Source organism: Hemicordylus capensis, chromosome 15 (assembly GCF_027244095.1).
Source record: "Hemicordylus capensis ecotype Gifberg chromosome 15, rHemCap1.1.pri, whole genome shotgun sequence".
In the NCBI taxonomy this organism is placed as follows: Eukaryota; Metazoa; Chordata; class Lepidosauria; order Squamata; family Cordylidae; genus Hemicordylus; species Hemicordylus capensis.
The window spans coordinates 17,657,962-17,676,958 of NC_069671.1; the positions used below are offsets into that span (position 1 = coordinate 17,657,962).

Here is an 18,997-nt window from a genome sequence, read left to right on the forward strand (position 1 = left end):
TGTTTTGGTTTGCGTGGCGAGTCCTGTAGGTCAGTGTAATATATTGTACAGTCTGATCTGTACACAGCGTTACCGGTTTTGATGCCTCTATGTATAAAGCCACTGCAGGCCACCTGCTGTGGTGGCCGCTTCGACTACTGGGTTCAAATGTTGCTCAGTGGAGTCTAGTTCAATCACAAATAAGAAAAACCCAATGGAATACTTGTTAATAATCTGGTAATCAATAAGTGGGCCTGATAAGAATTGTAAGACAGGGCTCAACCTTTCCCAGGTGCCAGCTCTCCATGGCGCTTGAAAATTGATGGGTGGCGCCTGCGGACACAACCAAGAGGAGAATCTGGTTGCTTCCTCCTTCTCTTCCTCTTGTTGGTTCAGCCACACAGACAGGAGGAGGAGGAGGGGAGCAACCTAGCTCCACCTGGCTTGCCCACCCCTCCTGCTTGTCACGTCCATCCATCACCTGCCCGAGCTAGGTGGACACAACCAGGAAGAGAAGTGAGGAAGCAAGGTGGGGACAATCCAGGCAGCGAGATGGCCATCTCGGGACCTTTTGGGCTGGCTCCTGGAAACAAAGGAAACTTGTCGAGGCCTGTGGCGAGGCGGTTATCGCTTTGAGGACATGCCATGACTGCCTCTGATCAAAGGTAGAATGGCACTGCAGGTACTCCTGAGAGAGGTCTGATAGACTGGCTTGCATCTATATCTGGGACCCAATGTCCTGGGAGAGGAGAGGCTGCTGCTGTGTTCCACCTCTGCCTCCTCTCTCTTACAGTAAGGTCTAGTTCTCCAAATCATAGTGGCGATGTGTTATTGCGCTGGATGCTCCATTTCATTTGCCGCTGCTTGTGACTGTCTGGGGGAGAGGAGGAAGAGAAGTGATGATGCTGTTCTTGGGTGGCATGACGAGTTGTGGTTCTAGATGCTGAACGGAGCCTATAGGACTGCCCTCTAAGCCACTGTGCAAAAAGAGGACTGGAGAACTGTATCCCCAGGCTGCGTCGGAAGAGGAGGGCAGCTTCCTGGCATGATAGACCCCTGCTTGTACAAGCACTTGCTCCGGATTCTGCTCTTCCAGCTGTGCAAGAGCGAAAAGAGTTCTCTTGACTGTTGCAGTCATGAAGCCCCGTCGGTCTCGGCCAAAGGCAACCATTTTAAGCTTGGGATTAAAGCTGATTATGTGGATTCTGAATTAAAGGTGGTTGCTTTTAAACTGGTGTCCCTGAGGGGAAGAAGTGATGATATGAGGATGCAACAGGACACTTGATTGGCAGGTCTGGAGAGTAAACTCTGTGACTCTGCATTTCACATCCTGTTTGAGAAGAGTTTTGGAGGCCCGGGAGTTTTGGTTTAAGGAGTCTGGGGCATATGGGGAGTGTGCGGTAGAAATGATCCATTTCTGACCTTTCCGCTCTGGAATTCCCTCTCTGAAGTTAGGGGATTCCAAAGCTGAGAGGTCAGAAATGGATGCCGCCTCTGCCACGATTACTCTTGGCCTTATCAATGTGTGGATGAGTGGTGTGTCAGCCTAAAGGTGGGGGAGACCGAGGGAGAAGGTGAGAGGCATCTGGACCAGAGAGGTTATCAGTAGGAATGCTGAAGTCGCCAAAGAGAGGGGCGAGAATGTTGCCAAGGGAAGAACGTGAGCAAAGCCTCATCGCCTGGAGGGCCTGGCAGTATAGTGGGGAGGGGCCAACAGAGCAAAGATACGTCTTTTTAAAGTGGCGATTCTCTTAAATTTAGCAGGGGGAGAGCAACTGGCCCTCTCCACCCCCAGCACAGCATCCCTCCCGCGGCTGTTGCTGGTCTCTCTACCTGGTGTTTCTTTTTCGATTGTGAGCCGTTTGGGGACAGGGAATTCAGTATGTGGTGTTTGTTTTTTCTATGTAAACCGCTTTGAGGACTTCAGTTGAAGAGCAGTATATAAATATTTGTAGTAGTCTAGAATTGACTCTTCTCCTTCATCACTAAATTGGCATGAAGCTTCTTGAGTGCAACTATCTTATCTTGAGATTGTTCGGTTCCTCTCTGGATTCAACACTGTTGCTGGCTTCTCCTTCCTTGTAAATCCGCACAGATGCCCTTCCTGTGGGCCTATGCCTACGGCTAGCATTCTAACAATAAGCTGGTCTCCAAATACTGATTTTGATGACTTCAGTCGATTATGGCCCCTAGTTCCAAATGGTTCCTGACTGTTCCTGTGCAGCAGCATCTCATCCGAAATACAGTCTTCCTCTACCCTCACCTGCAGGGGAGGGCTCTGTTTCCAGTGTGGCGTGTCTGTGCGGGAAACTTGCAGGACCTTTTCCTGTGCAGCAACCTCTTGGCTGAGGACCTTGAAAACAGAAGGTCCTATTAAATGTAACGATTACAGCCCCATTCTTTCATTTTATGAAAAATCCAGAAGGGAGATGTTAATTAAAATGTAATCCACATAGCCATATTTATATGATTTCCTACCATCTTTCCTCCATCACTCACTCTTGCAGATGCTGAAATATACTGTGACATGTTGCCAGTTCTTGAGGGGATTTTTTTTAGTGGTCTTTGATCTGCCGGTTGGAGTCTAGTCTTTCAAGGGCTGGCCCAGGATGCGAGTTTTCAGCTCAGCCAACAAATGTTGAAGAGTGGCAGGAGGTTAGGCAGGCTGTACTAGAGAAACATTGTATGGTTCAGCTCTATCGAACCAGAGGAGGGATTATATTGGCTGTTCTTGTGTGAGGAAAATCCATACCTCTGCAGGACAGGCTTTGCTGAATACGTTTCTGTTTCCTTTTTTCTAGGCTCTTAGCACAACCTAATAAGCGATTTAAGATCTTGGAAGAAAGCCCCCCACTGCCAGCTCTGAACTATCTTGACCCCTTATCTCTAATACAACAGCCTGGCGAATGTTTGGGAGATGTCACTGATCCTTACACATTTCAGGATGGCGACATCAAATACAGCTTCACTGGCACTAAAAAATGCAAACTTGGGACTGAGAGAGACTCTCTGAAGAAGAAGGTAATGATTACTGGGCTTTTGGTTGGTTTGTATTTTGTCTATCTTTTTTTGAGGATCTCCGTTTTCCTTGCTTTTTAATTTTTCTCCCATGCAGACCGCTGAAGTGGCTCATGTTCTGTGTTGATCTGTCACCTGATTAAAGGAAACGTAGTCAGTTGAATCATAAATTTTTAAAACAGCTTTGATTGTGTTTACTGTGCTTTTATTTCTGTTGGTATCTTTAAATAATTTTATGTACAATGATGACTGTGCGTGGTTTTATATATGGCTTTTCTCACTTTGGTATATATAGTGAAGACAAAGTATATTGTATGCAACTAAAAACAAGTGTGGAACTGAAGAGTTCAAATTATAGCTGCTGCTGCTTCCTTCCCTTCTTCCTGTTTTGTCTCACGCTTCATGCAATTGCTAACTCAATTCTTTGTGCTTGCAGTCAGAAGATGGAACCGTAACTAAGGAGATTTCTGCGACAGGTCATTCCACCACAATGCCAGATGGGAAAGATGCAATGTCCATTTTCAGTTCTGCTCCCAAAACAGGTACATTAAAGTCTTTCTTCTCCATCGGAAAGGATCGCAGATACTACTATGGATATTTATATGCCACTTTTCAACCAAAGTTCCTAAAGCAGCTTACAGAGATAAAAATAAAATGGCTCCCTGTCCCCAAAGGATTCACAATCTAAAAAAGAAACACAAGAGAGGCAGCAGCAGCAGCCAATGGAGGGATGCTGTGCTGTGGACGGATAGGGCCAGTGGCTCTCCCCACTGCTAAATAAAGAGAATTGCCACTTTAAAAAGGGGCCTCTTTGCTCATTTAGCCAGATGAAATCTTATCAAGTGTTTGAACAGAAGAAAAAGAATCAAACGACAATAAAAATAAAAGAGGGACTGGTGATATTTTTCAGTATGTGAATGTGCTAATTTTTCTTAGGAACATAGAAAACTGCCATATACTGAATCAGACCATTGGCCCATCTAGCTCGGTATTGTCTACCCAAACTGGCAGCAGCTTCTCCAAGGTGGCAGGCAGGAGTCTCTCTCAGCCCAATCCTGGAGATGCTTCAAGGGAGGGAACTTGGAACCTTCTGCTCTTCCCAGAGCAGCTCCATCCCCTGAGGGGAATCTCTTACAGTGCTCACGCTTCTAGTCTCCCTTTCATATGCAACCAGGGTGGACCCTGCTTAGCTAAAGGGACAAGTCATGCTTGCTACCACCAGACCAGCTCTCCTCTCCCTCAATTCTTAAAATGCCTCACTTTTCAGTGGAGTCTCCACTTGATAATTTTTAAAGGTAAACTTCTGAACACGAAACCTTCGGATGAGTTCTTGCTACTACCCTAAAGCCTCTTGTGCTTTCTGTCCTGATCATAAAGCTTTGGTTTGTTTGTCTCTCTCTCTCCCCCCACTCCACCCCCCCCCCCAGACACACGGCAAGACAATGCTGCAGGCCGCGCTGGTTCTGGGAGCCTCACACAAGTCACAGATTTGGCCCCATCACTACATGATCTAGACAACCTCTTTGATAATTCTGATGAAGATGAGCCCGGGGTAAGTGTGCGGTTAGCTGAGCTGTGCCCTGTGCACATAGTACCGTTTGGCTCTTGAAGGACTGTCTGATGTCCCTGGAAAAGAAGCCAGTGGGTCCCCCCTCCCGCCCCTCCAGAGTGCCAAGGAACAAGGTAGGGAGTGCCACACTGGCTCCATGACCCCTGCCTGAAGGGAGCTTCTAGAAAAGGGGGAATTCTCTGCCCAATGCAGCAGACACAGACTCAGGCTTTTTTTGTGACCATGGATTAGGTTCCCTTCTCAACAACTGTGTGCCTGTTGTTTACCTTGGATCTTTACCTTTCCTTAGTGGTGCTTTTCGTTGTGAATCAGCAGAAATAGCCATGCTCTTTTGCCAACTTTGTGGGAAATATCAATGCATTTTAATTAATTTTCAGAGGAAATAGAGACCACAAGCAGCCTTTTTTGTATTTAAGAACTAGAAGAAGTAAATGACACAAAATAAGGGGGTTCAAAGACTGTTCTTTGTACTTAAAAAACAAACTACTTTTTTTTTAAAAAAAGTAGTCCAAACCTATTGATTCTGAAGTACAGAAAAGAACAAAAGGTTATTGCCTTTACAAAAACGAAACCCCCAAACAACCCTAAACTTTGTGGTATGGTCAGATTGTTAATAGTGTGTTTTGTTCTGTGTTTGCATTTTTAAAAAAAGAATTATTTGCTTGTAATGAGTTACTTAAAAGCTGTCCTATGTCTAGGCTGTCTCACCGGCCCTACGGTCGTCAAAGATGCCTGCTGTGGGGACAGAAGAGCGCCCTCTGGGCAAGGATGGCCGAACAGCAGTCCCTTACCCCCCAAGTAAGTAGCAGAGTGTGACCCCCACGTTGTTCCCAGCTGCAGTTATTGCTTTGTCCTCCTTTCATAGAAAACCAGAATAAAAACCATAGTGGTTTGCTTCTCTTAAAATTAGAAGCTGATCATGTTTTGACAAGGCTTGTTTTTTTAAAAAAATGTTTTTAAACTGAAAAACTGGCCCAGAGCAATCTGGGGTAATGCCATTGGTGTTTCTCTAACTAGAGACCCAGAATTTTATTCTTAGTTGCTTCTGTGTCAGTGGTATAGACTTCCTTTGGACAGCAGTTGCATCTTTTTTTTTTACTGCCACTGTTTGCAGCAGTCATCAATTGTGTATTAGCTGGTGTGTTGAGGCACAGCGTTACTGCACAAATGGGATTGTATAAGCCACGGGGAAATGTAATTATTTTTAATTTGAACTGTCTTCATTTAGAAGCTATCAATTTCCAAGTAGAGATGGAATTTACTGCATGTAGTAGAAGGCAATGGTTTCTAATTGGAACTGTATCCTCTGTCTTCATTAAATCTATACAGATGAAGGAATTAAGCTTGTCAGAGTTCAAGCTGCTGTTCCTTAGGATGCGTTAATTTTTAGTTGAAGTCAAAAGGCGCCTGGCTTGTGTGAGGCTTGTGTATCCCGCACGTGTTAGGTAGATCTCAATGCTACATTCTCTTTTCCATCATACCAGAAACCACAGAGAGCTGCAGTGTCTTTTGAGATCGGCAGCTGTGCTCCCCACCCCGCTCACATACATGATATGCTTTAGAAATGTCTTTTGTGTATTTGGAAACGGTATTTTGTGTGAAAACAGATGTCATTTTGAATTACAAGATCCTTGGTTTCGGAGGAAAAAGACACTGTGGCTACTCTGAGCAGCGCACTTGTTTCGCTGCAGATCACTCTTGAACCGTTATCTCATTAACTCTGGCTGGTAATGAGAACAAATTGAGGGGAAAAACCATGGTGTCACAAGGATGAGTCAGAGAATTTTATGGACCCATAAAAGCAGTCCTGATTTACTCAAATGCAGAAGTATGAAGTACACAGAGATTGGATTTTGACAGCTTTAGTAGATCTATAGCTGCTTAAAATATGCAAGGCTTTCTCAAGCATGACACATATGAAAATGAATAATGATACCCAGTCAGTTCTGTGGGTTTATTTAATTAAACATTTTTCTTCCTTTTTATGACACTGCATTGCAGAAATTTTGGGTGGGTGTGTGGGTTGGGGAGACCCCAAAAGAAGATGGCACAAAGTGGATTGGGCTAGGAAGTGTTAAATAAATTGGGGTTGTTGTACTCCCCCCCCCCCGCTGATGCAACAACTTCCGTCAAGACTGGCAAAAAAAGAGTGGAACTGCACGAGATGCTAATGGTTAGACTGCGATGGGCTAGGAATTGGGTCAGCTTAGCAATCGACTCCTCAGATATTGTTGGTGAACTGCCTCTTACTTTGACAGCGGTCAAATATTCCATAAAGCCAAGAATAACGCGGTGTATTTATTTATTTATTTGATTTGTATACCGCCTTTCCAAAGCTGGCTCAGTGTGGCTTACATTAAAATACAATTAAAAAAACAATTAAAATCAGTTAATTAAAATCAAAACCCAAATAAAAGCAGATTGAAATTACCATTAAAACGAGATAACACTAAAACTAAATATCTTTAAAAGCCAGGCTAAAAAGATGGGTCTTGAAGGTTCTCCTGAAGGCCTCCCAAGAAAGACAGTCTTGTAGGCAGCTGAGCTTGATACTGAGCTCGATGGACCAGTGGTCTGACTCGATAGAAGGCAGCTTCCTCTGTTCCTATGACTCCTCACCCAGCATGATTAGTTGAGCTGCCCGCTTGTTGCTTATGTGATCCATCTGGATTTGCTTGGAGCCATTCAAATCGCTCCTGCCCCCTCGCAGTGATCAGCTGCTTTGGAAAAGGCATTTGCCATCCCCTGCTGGGTTGCAGCAAGCTGGTGCTGAAGTTGCTGCTTGTCCCACTCCCTGCTAGTGATGTTGGCCTTGCTTACGGCTGGGAGAGAGACACTCTTTAATGCTGGCACGACCCGTCACTTTTAGTGCCTTTGCCAGTTGAGCAGGGAGCCATTGTGGGGATGGGGCCTGTAGCTCAGTGAGAGAGCATCTGCTTGGATGCAGAAGGTCTTGGGTTCGATCCCTGGCAGCATCTCCAGGTAGGGCTGGGAGAGACTCCTGCCTGAACCCTTGGAGAGCTGCTGCCGGTCAGAGTAAACAGAATGGAGCTGGATGGACCAATGGGCCGACTCACTAGAAGGCAGCTTCCTGTGTTCCTTTTAATAAGAGGACCAGTATAAGCTGCGTTGCAGAAACACCAAGGGGGCAATCTGACCCTGCCTTTGCCGCTGCAAGAGCACAGCCTAGGCTTTTAACTGTTCATGTGGCTGATTGAGGTGAATAACTCCTTTTCCTACTTGGCTGTCCTTGATTGTTTCCTGCCGTTTGTTTTATCCGGTGATGGCCTATGGCTGGGACAAAGCGAGCATTATTTATTTATAAACGGCATTGGAAAACCGAGCATGTGAGCTGATGGCTGAACAAACCACCCCAGACCTAGTTGAGAGGCAGACTTCAAAATTAAAAAAAGCCTTGGCACGTATTGTCACCAGTATCGAGAAGATGCTCTGTTCGGGGGGTGGGTGGGTGGAATTAGGCTTAATTTAATGTCCTATATTTGTTTTAAAAATCTCTCCGCGTGTAAAGATAGTGAGGTTTCCAGTAGACTGTCTTCTGGTACTTGCTTGTTCTTTGAGAGGTGCCTGAAGGCAAGATTTCTAATTACCAAACTCCATTTCAAGAGCAGCAATAGCCGCCTTTTGTCGTCTGCCTAAATTGGGTTATGAGGCTGATGGGGAATTTCACAGGTTTCTAACCAAGGCAGCCTCAGCCTTGCTTTGGAAGGAGTTTCATTTGTGTAACTTTAAGATCTGGTGTCAAGTTACCTTCCAAACCTCGGGGTGCCATCCGACAGGTACTGCTGCTGTGCCAGCTCCACTCTAGATGCCGTGTCTGGTATTTTGCACGGTATCTGGTATTTTGAAATGTTTTTCTGGTGTCGTGCTCTGGAGGACTGCTGCTTAGCTGCTGTTTTGCTTAAAAACAATAGATTACGCTAGTCTGCTAAAGGCTCGTGATATGGGTTCTGAGTCAACTAGAAAAAGCTGACTTGGATAATTCTCTAGTGTCCTATGATAGCACGCATATCCCCTACATTGTTGCATATCATTAGATTTTTTGATTTAAAATTTTTTTTAAATGGTCTGCTCACTTGCTTTTCCTAGGGATAGTCACCTGAAAAGAAGTTAATTATTTTTTGACCGCTATTGTATCTCTGTTGTTGCTAGTTAGTTTAATGAAGCAATGCAGTATTAGAAATGGGAGGATTTTCACTACAGAGTAGGGAGTTTTCCATCCTGTATTGTTGGTAATGATTCACCTGGGTAATGTGTGTCCTTGCTCAGATTGTATTGGGCAGGACAGTTCTCTGGGGCAGAAGTTCTCAGATGTAGGTCACCAGATCTTGTTGGACTACAACTCCCATCATTCCCAGCCACAACAGCTGAGCACTGTGGCTGGGAATGACTACATCTGGGGGACCCACATTTGAGAACCCCTTTGCTCTATGGGATTTGGTCCACTTAAAAACTGTGCTTGAGTTGAATGGGACCAACTCTGGTGTCAAAACTGCATGGTTTTTTCTTTTCTTTTTGTTTTGAATGGGCTACTGTTATGCCCCATGGAAGGCTTGTTTTGTAATGTTGAATTCTGGGTTGTCTTGCTCAGCTGTGGCAGATCTGCAGAGGATGTTTCCCACACCGCCTTCCTTGGAGCAACATCCGGCTTTCTCCCCTGTGATGAGCTACAAAGATGGCATCAGTTCAGAGACGGCAACTACTCTGGGGATGATGGAAAGTCCCGTGGTCAACATGGTTACAACTCAACTCACAGAATTCAAAATGGAGGTGGAAGATGGATTAGGCAGCCCCAAGCCAGAAGAAATAAAAGTAAGGCAATTGGTGGTAGAGTTAGGCATGGGTGTGGTAGTGTGGGCAACAAAATTGTTGGGTTGGACAACTCCAACCTGGATCAATGTCCATGCATATTCAGTTCAACTAAGTTGGGGTTTTTCATATGCCCACCCAGCCAAACAGAAATACTCATTCAGTGTCTAAAAATCCTCAGCATTGTGGACCACAGTAAAGTCTGCACATGAAGTACAGGGGCACTTGAGAGTATTACTATTTTCTAGTGGCAGGTGTGTTCATAGGCTGCAGTTGCCTTGCTCAAATGAAGAAGGCGGTGACCTGAAGGACAGGCCACATGAACTGGTTCATCTCGTAAGGTACTGCAGCGTGTCTTGGCCTCTGACCACTACAAAATGGCGTGGTGGTTCTGAAATTTATGCAAAATAATTAAATAACATACTTGTGAATATTTATTCTGCATCTTAATGACTGATTTGTGCTTTGCACAACACTGGCCCTGACCAGGAGTTCAAAAGGGCGCCCCTGAACATGGGTATGAGCACCAAAAGTGGGTTGGAAGTGAATGCAGCACTTCCGTGACTGCCTGCCTCGCTTGCCCTGGGCTCCTGATCTCAGAAACACTGCTGCCACGGTCACGGTGCTTCCCTGTGCAGACAGACGCCAGGACTTCCATGAACAGTGTGACTGGGAGGGGTGTGGCAGGACTTCTGGCCTGCTTTTGGCATTTGTACCCCTGGTCAGAGGCGCTCTTGTGAATGCCTGGACAGGGCGGCTACTGTTGTTTGGGGACTGCATGTATGAGTCACTCTTCACCTGCTGTGAATCTAAAAAGGAGCAGACCCACAAGGGGCCCGTGTGGGTGAGAGTAGTTGGGGAGAATTAGAAGAATAGTGTCTTCCTCACTGTGTATGATGATGTATTTCCTTGCTTGCTTTCCCACCGGACTCTTGCTTTGGAAGAACTGTAAAAGTTAGATGTACTCCTACTAAGTAGATGTGCTAAATGAGCCCCTGGTGGCGCAGTGGTAAAACTGCTGCCCTGTAACCAGAATGTTACAAGTTCGATCCTGACCAGGGGCTCAAGGTTGACTCAGCCTTCCATCCTTCCGAGGACGGTAAAATGAGTACCCAGAATGTTGGGGGCAATATGCTAAATCATTGTAAACCGCTTAGAGAGCTTCGGCTATAGAGCGGTATATAAATGTAAGTGCTATTGCTATTGCTAAGTGCTACATCTGAAAGGAGGGATGGAGATTCCAGACAAGAGAAGTCACCCAGATAACTCCTTATAAGAATTTTAATTGAATGGGGCTGTTATGAAGTGAGTGCTGCTGGTGTCTATCTTATGTTTCTTTTTAGATTGTGAGCCCTTTGGGGACAGGGTTCCAAACATCTTATTTGTTTGTTGTTTCTCTGTGTAAACCGCCCGGAGCCATTTTGGGAAGGGTGGTATAGAAATCAAATAAATCAAATCAAATCAAACAAATAATAAACAATGTGACCACTTTTGCCTTACAGGATTTCTCCTTTGTGCACAAAGTTTCGACCTTTCAACCCTTTATGGGTTCCTCTGTGTTTGCTCCTTTGAAGATGCTACCAAGCCATTGCCTGCTACCTCTGAAGATACCAGAGGCCTGCATCTATCGGCCGTCCTGGGCTATTCCTCCAAAAATCGAACAACTGCCCTTACCGCCTGCAGCTGCTTTCATCAGAGATGGTTACAAGTAAGTGCCGTCTTTGAGGCTGTGTTGCAAGTGCATGGATCAAAAGTGAACAGAAGAACCACCTTCCTGGATCAGGCCCAAGAAGGCCCATCTAGTCCAGCATCCTGTTTCCCACATAATTAAAATTCAGCATCATTAAATCAAAAATACAATGCCTGAGAGGGGAGGAACCACTATATCTCTAGTCAAAGGCCAGGGTAAAGAGGTGCATCTTCACCATAGTTTAGTGTCATCTGCAAATCTGGCCATTCTGCTGCTTCCCTCGACCATAGCAGTGGATGTCCCATTTGCTCCCTGGGAGGCAAATGTACCCACTGGCCCTGCCAGTGTTGGGCCAGGTGGGTTTGGGGTTAGGTGCCCAACCTCTTACCTCTATGGGCTGAAATGAACATGAAAATAAAATGGTCAGTTACATTGTTTTCATAATTTCCATGCAGAGATATAGCTGGCTCCTAACCACTAGCATTGGGTACAATTTGCACATCTTGGCTACGTCGATCATGGGCGGAGGAGGGGTTTTCTCAGGACTGAAAGCTTTTGCCTCCCATCACTTCCTCATTCAGTTTCTGGCCTCATCCCAGTTCTTCCATGACAACTTGCCAGTTTGCCATGCTCTCTGATTTTGTGTCCCCTGAAGCAGGTGTGCCAGTATACTAACACGGCATTAACACAGCCCAGTTCTGTGCTGTATATGAAACGCAACCTCTCGCTGCTGCTCTCGAAGCGCAGGAAGCATTGAAACTGTTAAATGCCCCCTTAAAAGCTAACATCCAGCGTAGGGTTCTCCTCCCAGCAGTGAATTAATTTTGGAGAGGGAGCAGCTTGTATCTTTATATCAGTCCTTTATATCAATCACTTTCCAGTTCCAGCAGATCTTCCAGGGCTCTCCAAGGAATTGTAGAAAAGAAGCGTGAAGCTCTTGACACTGCCTAGCCAGCAATTTTAATTCCAGATTTTCTGTAATAGTAGCTACTTCCCCAGGCCTGAGCTGATTATTAATTGCAGGTATTTATTGGGATAAAAATCTTTTATTTCCAATGTAATCCAATTAGAGCGAAGACTATTACTGCCGGCTTCTGCCAAAGAGGTGATTGCTAATCAAGATTTCTAGGTCACCTTTTGTTGCTACTCGGAGGCTCTTGCTGTGCTGCAGCTTCTCCCTTCTGAACCTGCAGACTCCTTTTTCTCGTTTCCCCTGACTGACACTCCAGCCTGTTTTAAAGATAACAAAAAAATTATTCTGGAGAATCGGGTTTTGCTGCATTTCCTTGTCAAATTGCTGGCAAAATGGAAGTTCAAAATGAATATTTAAACTCTTGCATTAGCTGAAACGGAGCATAGATGCCTTTTAAAAAAAGAAAAAATCCACAGGCTTCCACTCCTTCATCAAGAGAGTGATTGCCTTAAGGGAGTACATTTTAAGAAGTATGTTTATTAGCAATGCAAGTAGGAATCATTATGGATATCTTGATCCACATCGCCCTGCCTTTCCGTTCCATGACAAGGTGATCTGTGTGTGTGACATCTTTGGCTGAAAGTCGTTTCTTGGGGAAACAAAGGGCCATGCTTTGATAGTAGAGATCTGACAGATAATGGCAGAATTGTGGGAAAACAGGAACTGGACCCTTGCTGCAATTGTGGCACAAGCGGAACACCACACAGAGGGTGTTGTGCTGCCAGGCACGCCTAGGGGTGGGAGATGGAAAGGTCTGATTTCCCCCAGTTTAGGAAGATTTACCTGGTATATAAGGATGACTCCAGTAGTTATAAAGCAATAATAGTTTCTCATAGGCTGAAAAGTAGATTAGGTAAACGTGTACGTTTACTATCCCCCCCCGCCCCCAATCATATTTCTTGGTTGGATATTCATTTAGAATTCTCTTTCCCTCCCGAAGTATTGCGGGCCGAACACCGATTTGAGTACTTTGTGTGTGCGAGGTTTTGGCACCCTTTTCTCTTTCTTCCCGGCACTGCTAGAAAACGACTCAGCCCGGTAGTTGAGATCTGCTGCCTCATGCTATGCAGATGTCTCCCCCCTCAGTCAGGGTGGGCTTTGTAGCTGACCCGCCTGCCTGCCAGGCTAACTGTTTGTGGAGCATTCTGAACTCAGCCCCATCTGTGTCCTCCTCCTTCTCTCCTCCTCTGCCTGCAGCAACGTGCCCAGTGTCGGGAGCCTGGCCGATCAGGACTACTTGCAGATGAACACTCCCCAGATGAGCACTCCGGTGACTCTCAACAGTGCCGCCCCAGCCAGCAACAGCGGGGCCGGGGTCCTGCCTTCCCCAGCCACCCCCCGGTTCTCCGTCCCCACGCCGCGCACGCCCAGGACTCCAAGGACTCCTCGAGGTGGAGGCACTGCCAGCGGGCAGGGGTCTGTGAAATACGACAGCACAGACCAAGGGTCGCCGGCCTCTACGCCCTCCACCACCCGGCCCCTCAACTCGGTGGAGCCGGCCACGGTCCAGCCCATTCTGGAAGCCCACAGTCTGTACGTCACCCTCATCCTCTCGGACTCTGTGCTGAACATCTTTAAGGACAGCAACTTCGACAGCTGCTGCATCTGTGCTTGCAACATGAATATCAAGGGTGCCGACGTCGGGCTGTACATCCCGGATTCCTCGAACGAGGACCAGTATCGGTGCACGTGTGGGTTTAGTGCAATTATGAACCGCAAGCTAGGGTACAACTCGGGGCTCTTTATTGAGGACGAGTTGGATATCTTTGGCAGGACGTCAGACATTGGCCAAGTGGCAGAGAGGAGGCTGCTGATGTGTCAGACCACCTTATTGGCTCCGCTTGGAGAGGGGGCCCGGCGGGTCCAAGAGCCGCCCATGAGCCTCCTGCTCCTCCTCCAGAATCAGCACACCCAGCCTTTCACCTCCTTGAGCTTCTTGGACTCCATGTCTGCCTGTAGCCGGCAGGCCCTCCCTTACACGAACTGGAGCTACGACCGAATCCAGGCGGAAAGCAACGACTCCTGGATCGAGTGTTTCAACGCTCTGGAGCAAGGCAGGCAGTATGTGGACAACCCGACTGGCGGCAAGGTGGACGAAGCCCTCGTTCGAAGTGCCACCGTGCACTCCTGGCCGCACAGCAATGGTATTCTTCTCTTTGCTTTGGGGCTCATGCTTGGGTGTGTTGGCCGGGATCCACAAACCTTGGCTCCGCTCACTAGCCTGCTATTCTTTGAGGCTGCCACCAAACCCCTCTCTGCCCTCAGATCCTTTCCTGGCACACAGGCAGAGGACTCGGGAAAGAAGCGGGTCTTCTGTCACCTGCCCAGGAGTGCAGAGATGGTAAGAACCAGCGGGAGCCCCCCTCCTGCCGCTCAGCAAGGATCCCGGCTGTTTCTTACCTTCTCAGAAATGGCAGTGGAAGTGGTGAGGTGTGACCTGCTTGCCAGAGGGCTGGGGGGTCTTGCCCCTGGCAGGTGGATTTGTAGATGCCTGTATTTTTTGCCAATTTGAGGGCAGTCCACTTAAATATCTGTAAGCCACCAAACAAAATGAATACGAGCACTTGAGAGAGGAGAGGAGATCTGAAAGGTGGAATGCTTTGTAATAAGAGACGCGCCCAGATGTCAGCGTTGTCCTGCTGTTCAGCAACCTGTCTCTTAATACTTCACAACCATTTCCTGGGGAGGTGTGGGCATGGCCTGCCTCAGTTCTTTTTGGCACCAATTGGCAGCTGTTGGAAGCGTGTACACCAAACATGCCGCAGCCTGATCCGGAGAGCCGATTAACATGGGTGCCAGGGATTGTGCAGGTGCTCGTGGTTCTTCTCCAGCCCCTCCACTCCTCACAAGCCACTTTTGAAAGTCCTTCAGATTTCCAGAGCAGTGTACAGTGTAGTCCTGGAGGTGGCTGGACTCCAAAGGAAGCAGGAACGTTCTGCACCCATCACCGCAGTACACCAGTGTCTCCGAACCGAGGCTCATGCATAGCTCCTGCTTCAAGCCTGCCGGCCAGGCTTGTAGGAGATCATTTAACACACGTGTCTCTAGGGGCGACAGTTTAGGGCGCCAGTCATGACTCAGTGTGTCCATAGAATGCACGTGATTGCTGGCATTTGTGTGTGTGCTGCATCCGCACATTTTAGCCTGTGCACCTGCGAATGCAATATCGGAGCAGGCCATAAAGATGTGCTTAAGTGGCTTGGAGATGCTTGGATTTGAGTTTTAACTGTTTTCTTCAAATCCACAAATTTAAATGTGTCTTATGTACCCCCAGCTCTCGAGATCATGCCTATTGCCTAGAATTTTGTTTTAACTCTGTTGCCTAGAATTTTGTTTTAACTTTTAATACCAGAAGGAATTCCCTTTTTCATGCTTTTAAAAATTTATTTCATTTATTTAGTAAGTAAGTACACTCATTTAGTACATTTATATACAGCCCCATACAAAAAAGGTCCCTGGCTGGTTCACAATATAAAACCATTAATTAAAACAATTTAAAGTACACTAGAAACTCTAAAATGGAAGCTTTAATACTATAAACTAAAAGCCTGACTCAACAGGTATGTTTTTAGGTCTGTCCTGCATGTTTGGGGATGGGAAGAATTGTTGTTAACCTTACTCCACAATTGTTGTTGTTCAGAATCATAAGATGATTTAAAGGCAATGCCAATTATTAAAACTACCCTCACTGCTTGGGATAAGCACCCTCTCCTGCTTGGAAGGTGGGTTGAGCTTTTGTATTATCAGTGTTCTTATGGTTTAGAATTCAGTTCCAGTATGAAGTTCAGTAGCTTTCCAAAGTGGGGAATATATTCTCCCATTAGAGAGTGAGTGTTCAGGTGCAAGGGAAAATGTTCTCCATGTTAAAATGTTCTCCATGTTTGTTTGTTTTTTAAAAATATTCTCCATGTTGAAGTATGTATAAATGAAGTATATTTTTTTTAAAAAATGTTTGGGGTATTTTGTAAGAGAAACTACTTTTGTATAAGTCATGGGGTGTTGAACAAGGGGTGAGGGCAGAACATCTTGGCGCCCCTTGGTCCTCTTTCCCCGCTAATCCCAGCTGCTTCTTTGTTCTTTTCCAGTTCTGGACATTAGCATGCTGTCCTCCCAGGACGTGGTGCGAATGCTCCTCTCCCTCCAGCCCTTCCTTCAGGACGCCATCCAGAAAAAGCGGACTGGCCGGACCTGGGAGAACATCCAGCACGTTCAAGGACCCCTCACCTGGCAGCAGTTCCATAAAATGGCCGGACGGGGGACCTACGGTACAGTGCCCGCCTTCCTGTCTTGGACCGCCTTTGCCTCACCCTAGTGCAGGAGAGCACAGCCTCTAGGTTCAGAAGGGGGCGCAGGATATAAGCGTGGGGAGGGAGGTTCTGTGCCACCCCAGCATTCATCCCGCAGGTGCCAGTGATGCTTCCCACAAGTCATTCCTTGGCCACCGATTACACTAGCTGGAGAAACGGTTGCATATTCCTAGTGACAAAACTACTGTGGTTTTGAGTGGTAGGGAAATCTGGTAACCTCTCAACGGAAAAAACATCTCCAGGGAAGGATGTCTGGATTCTCAGCAGTTGGTTTTCATTGCATGCGAAACGTTGGCTTGGGGAGGCCCTCAAAAGCGCAGCTGGTTATCTCTGGCCCCCCTTTGTGGTCCAAGTTTTCTGACTCGCCCTTCTTCTTGCTTCAGGTTCAGAGGAGTCCCCGGAGCCCCTTCCAATCCCGACGTTGCTGGTTGGCTACGACAAGGACTTCCTGACAATCTCTCCGTTCTCCTTGCCGTTCTGGGAGAGGCTGCTGCTGGACCCGTATGGGGGCCATCGGGATGTTGCCTATATTGTGGTGTGTCCAGAAAATGAGGCCATGCTTGATGGAGCCAAAACTTTCTTCAGGGACTTGAGCGCTGTATACGAGGTTGGGAAGCAGACAAATGTTCCATGTGCTAGATTAGATCCCCGCTCCCTACCCCAAATGTGTTTCTTATAGGAGAACCTCTAGCTGTCTGGCTTTTTGTATGAACAGATTGTCATTCACATCTGTCATTAGTGAGACGGTGTGGCCATTCTCCTATGGGAGGAGGAAAGGAATAGATGCTTTAGAATCACAGGCTCTCAGAGCAGAGAAGCAGACTGTTGGCAACCATGTCCCTGAAATAGTTTTGGTGGTTCCTCTAGTCTCTCAGACTTGGATGAGCAAGGCCATGTGGTTCTACTTATTCACAGAAGTGTTGGCTGCTCACAATAAAGATGCCGGGAATTGGTGAGCCCTTGCTTTCACATGATTCAGTGGGAAAGGATCGCTCTGTACTTTGGATCGTTCCAGCTTATTTTTATTATTAATTTATTTACTTTTACACTTATATCCCGCTCTTCCTCCGTGGAGCTCAGAGCACATGATTATTTTTACCCTCATAACAACCCTATGAGGTAGGGTTGAGACCACGAGAGACACATGACTGGCCCAGAGTCACCCAGTGAGTTTCATGGTTGAATGGGGATTCGAACTTGGGTCTTCCCGGTCCTAGTCCAAAACTCTAACCACTACGCTATGTTGGTTCTGTTGTAAAGCCGAGGCCTGAATCCTTGTTCTGTTGGAGTTGGAATTTAGTCCCTCATATTTGGATGACTTTCTCTGTCATTTCAAAAGAACACATTTGTATGCTTTTTGTGTAATAAGCAAGCTTTTAGTTGGGGGATGGATTGCAGCGTGCTTATGTGTGCATGCTGAAATCATTGGTAGCCAGCTCAAATTTAGACACTCAGAAGGCCACAGTTTCAGATCTTTGAAAACTCAGCAGATTTAGATCGCACATAAAATGGCTTATCGCCTGCCTTCATGTTGACCATGCGACTGACTGCTGTCTACAGTCCTTTGCCGTTCTCAGGGCATCTGCTTATTTAGGCTGTGTAGTGCAGCGTTAATCTCATGATCCTCTAGGACAGGGGTAGTCAATGCGGGCTCTCCAGATGTTGCTGAACTATATCACCCGCACCTACAATTTATTACAGATGGGGATGACTGGAGCTGTAGTTCAGCTCATACCCGTCTCACTAGGATGCAGCCATTCTGAAGAAACAGGTTTGAACTCACTAGCCGTTCCCAGTTCCAGAGAGAGGGGGGGAGATTGATTTTGGGAGGTGGGAGAGATTCTGCGGTAATTTGCATGCAATCCATAGGGGGTTCACAGTGCCCCTTCTTGAAAGTAATGACATTTTAAGCATCCTGGCTCTTGTCCCATTGAAATAAATGGTACTTAGACACACCCGATTTCCTCTTGTTCTTGTCCACACATTCTGAAAGGAGAATGGTTCTTTAGGGCCTCGGCTGAAACATAAACAAATTACTTGTGAGAGCTGGATTTTCTGTCTGCAGAATTGAAAAAATCCGATGGTGTTGTCTTGCTAGATTCAGCCTGTGCATGCCTAGCGTAGGTACGGGCATGTCTGGCTTGCGGGCATGGGGCGGCAGTTGACTCTCCTCCTTGTGCCTCCAGATGTGTCGGCTTGGCCAGCATAAACCGATCTGCAAAGTGCTGCATGATGGGATCATGCGAGTGGGGAAGACGGTGGCCCAGAAACTGACGAATGAGCTTGTGAGCGACTGGTTTAATCCACCCTGGGGCAATGAAGACTGTGACAATCATTCCAGGCTCAAACTTTATGCGCAAGTCTGTCGCCACCACCTAGGTAAGCAGAGATGGGCGGGGTCAGGAACGAGCCGTGGTCAGTGGCTGTTGGCCCTGCCTGGCAGATCTCCTCCTTTATTTAAAAAAAAAACTTCGCCACCTGGCGTCTTCTTTGGGGTTTTTCTCTCCCAACGCTTGCCTGCCCTGGGAAAATGAATATGTAGGCTTGTCGGTGGCTTAGTTTCAGAGGTATGTTGCCATCCTTACATTTCCATTTCCATTTAGATAACATGGCTAATCGCTGTTTATACATCT

The 18,997-nt window shown here is 46.6% G+C and overlaps 1 protein-coding gene across 1 annotated transcript in view; it reads left to right on the top strand.

The window, feature by feature from the left end:
* MED13L (mediator complex subunit 13L) overlaps positions 1–18,997 on the top strand; it is a 129,061-nt gene that overhangs the window by 91,269 nt on the left and 18,795 nt on the right. The window contains exons 11-20 of the mRNA XM_053279918.1: positions 2,781–3,000; positions 3,434–3,539; positions 4,425–4,549; positions 5,266–5,365; positions 9,177–9,397; positions 10,897–11,102; positions 13,255–14,201; positions 16,143–16,322; positions 16,748–16,971; positions 18,551–18,743. Coding sequence (XP_053135893.1) covers positions 2,781–3,000; positions 3,434–3,539; positions 4,425–4,549; positions 5,266–5,365; positions 9,177–9,397; positions 10,897–11,102; positions 13,255–14,201; positions 16,143–16,322; positions 16,748–16,971; positions 18,551–18,743 — 2,522 coding nt within the window. The remainder of the gene's footprint in view (positions 1–2,780; positions 3,001–3,433; positions 3,540–4,424; positions 4,550–5,265; positions 5,366–9,176; positions 9,398–10,896; positions 11,103–13,254; positions 14,202–16,142; positions 16,323–16,747; positions 16,972–18,550; positions 18,744–18,997) is intronic.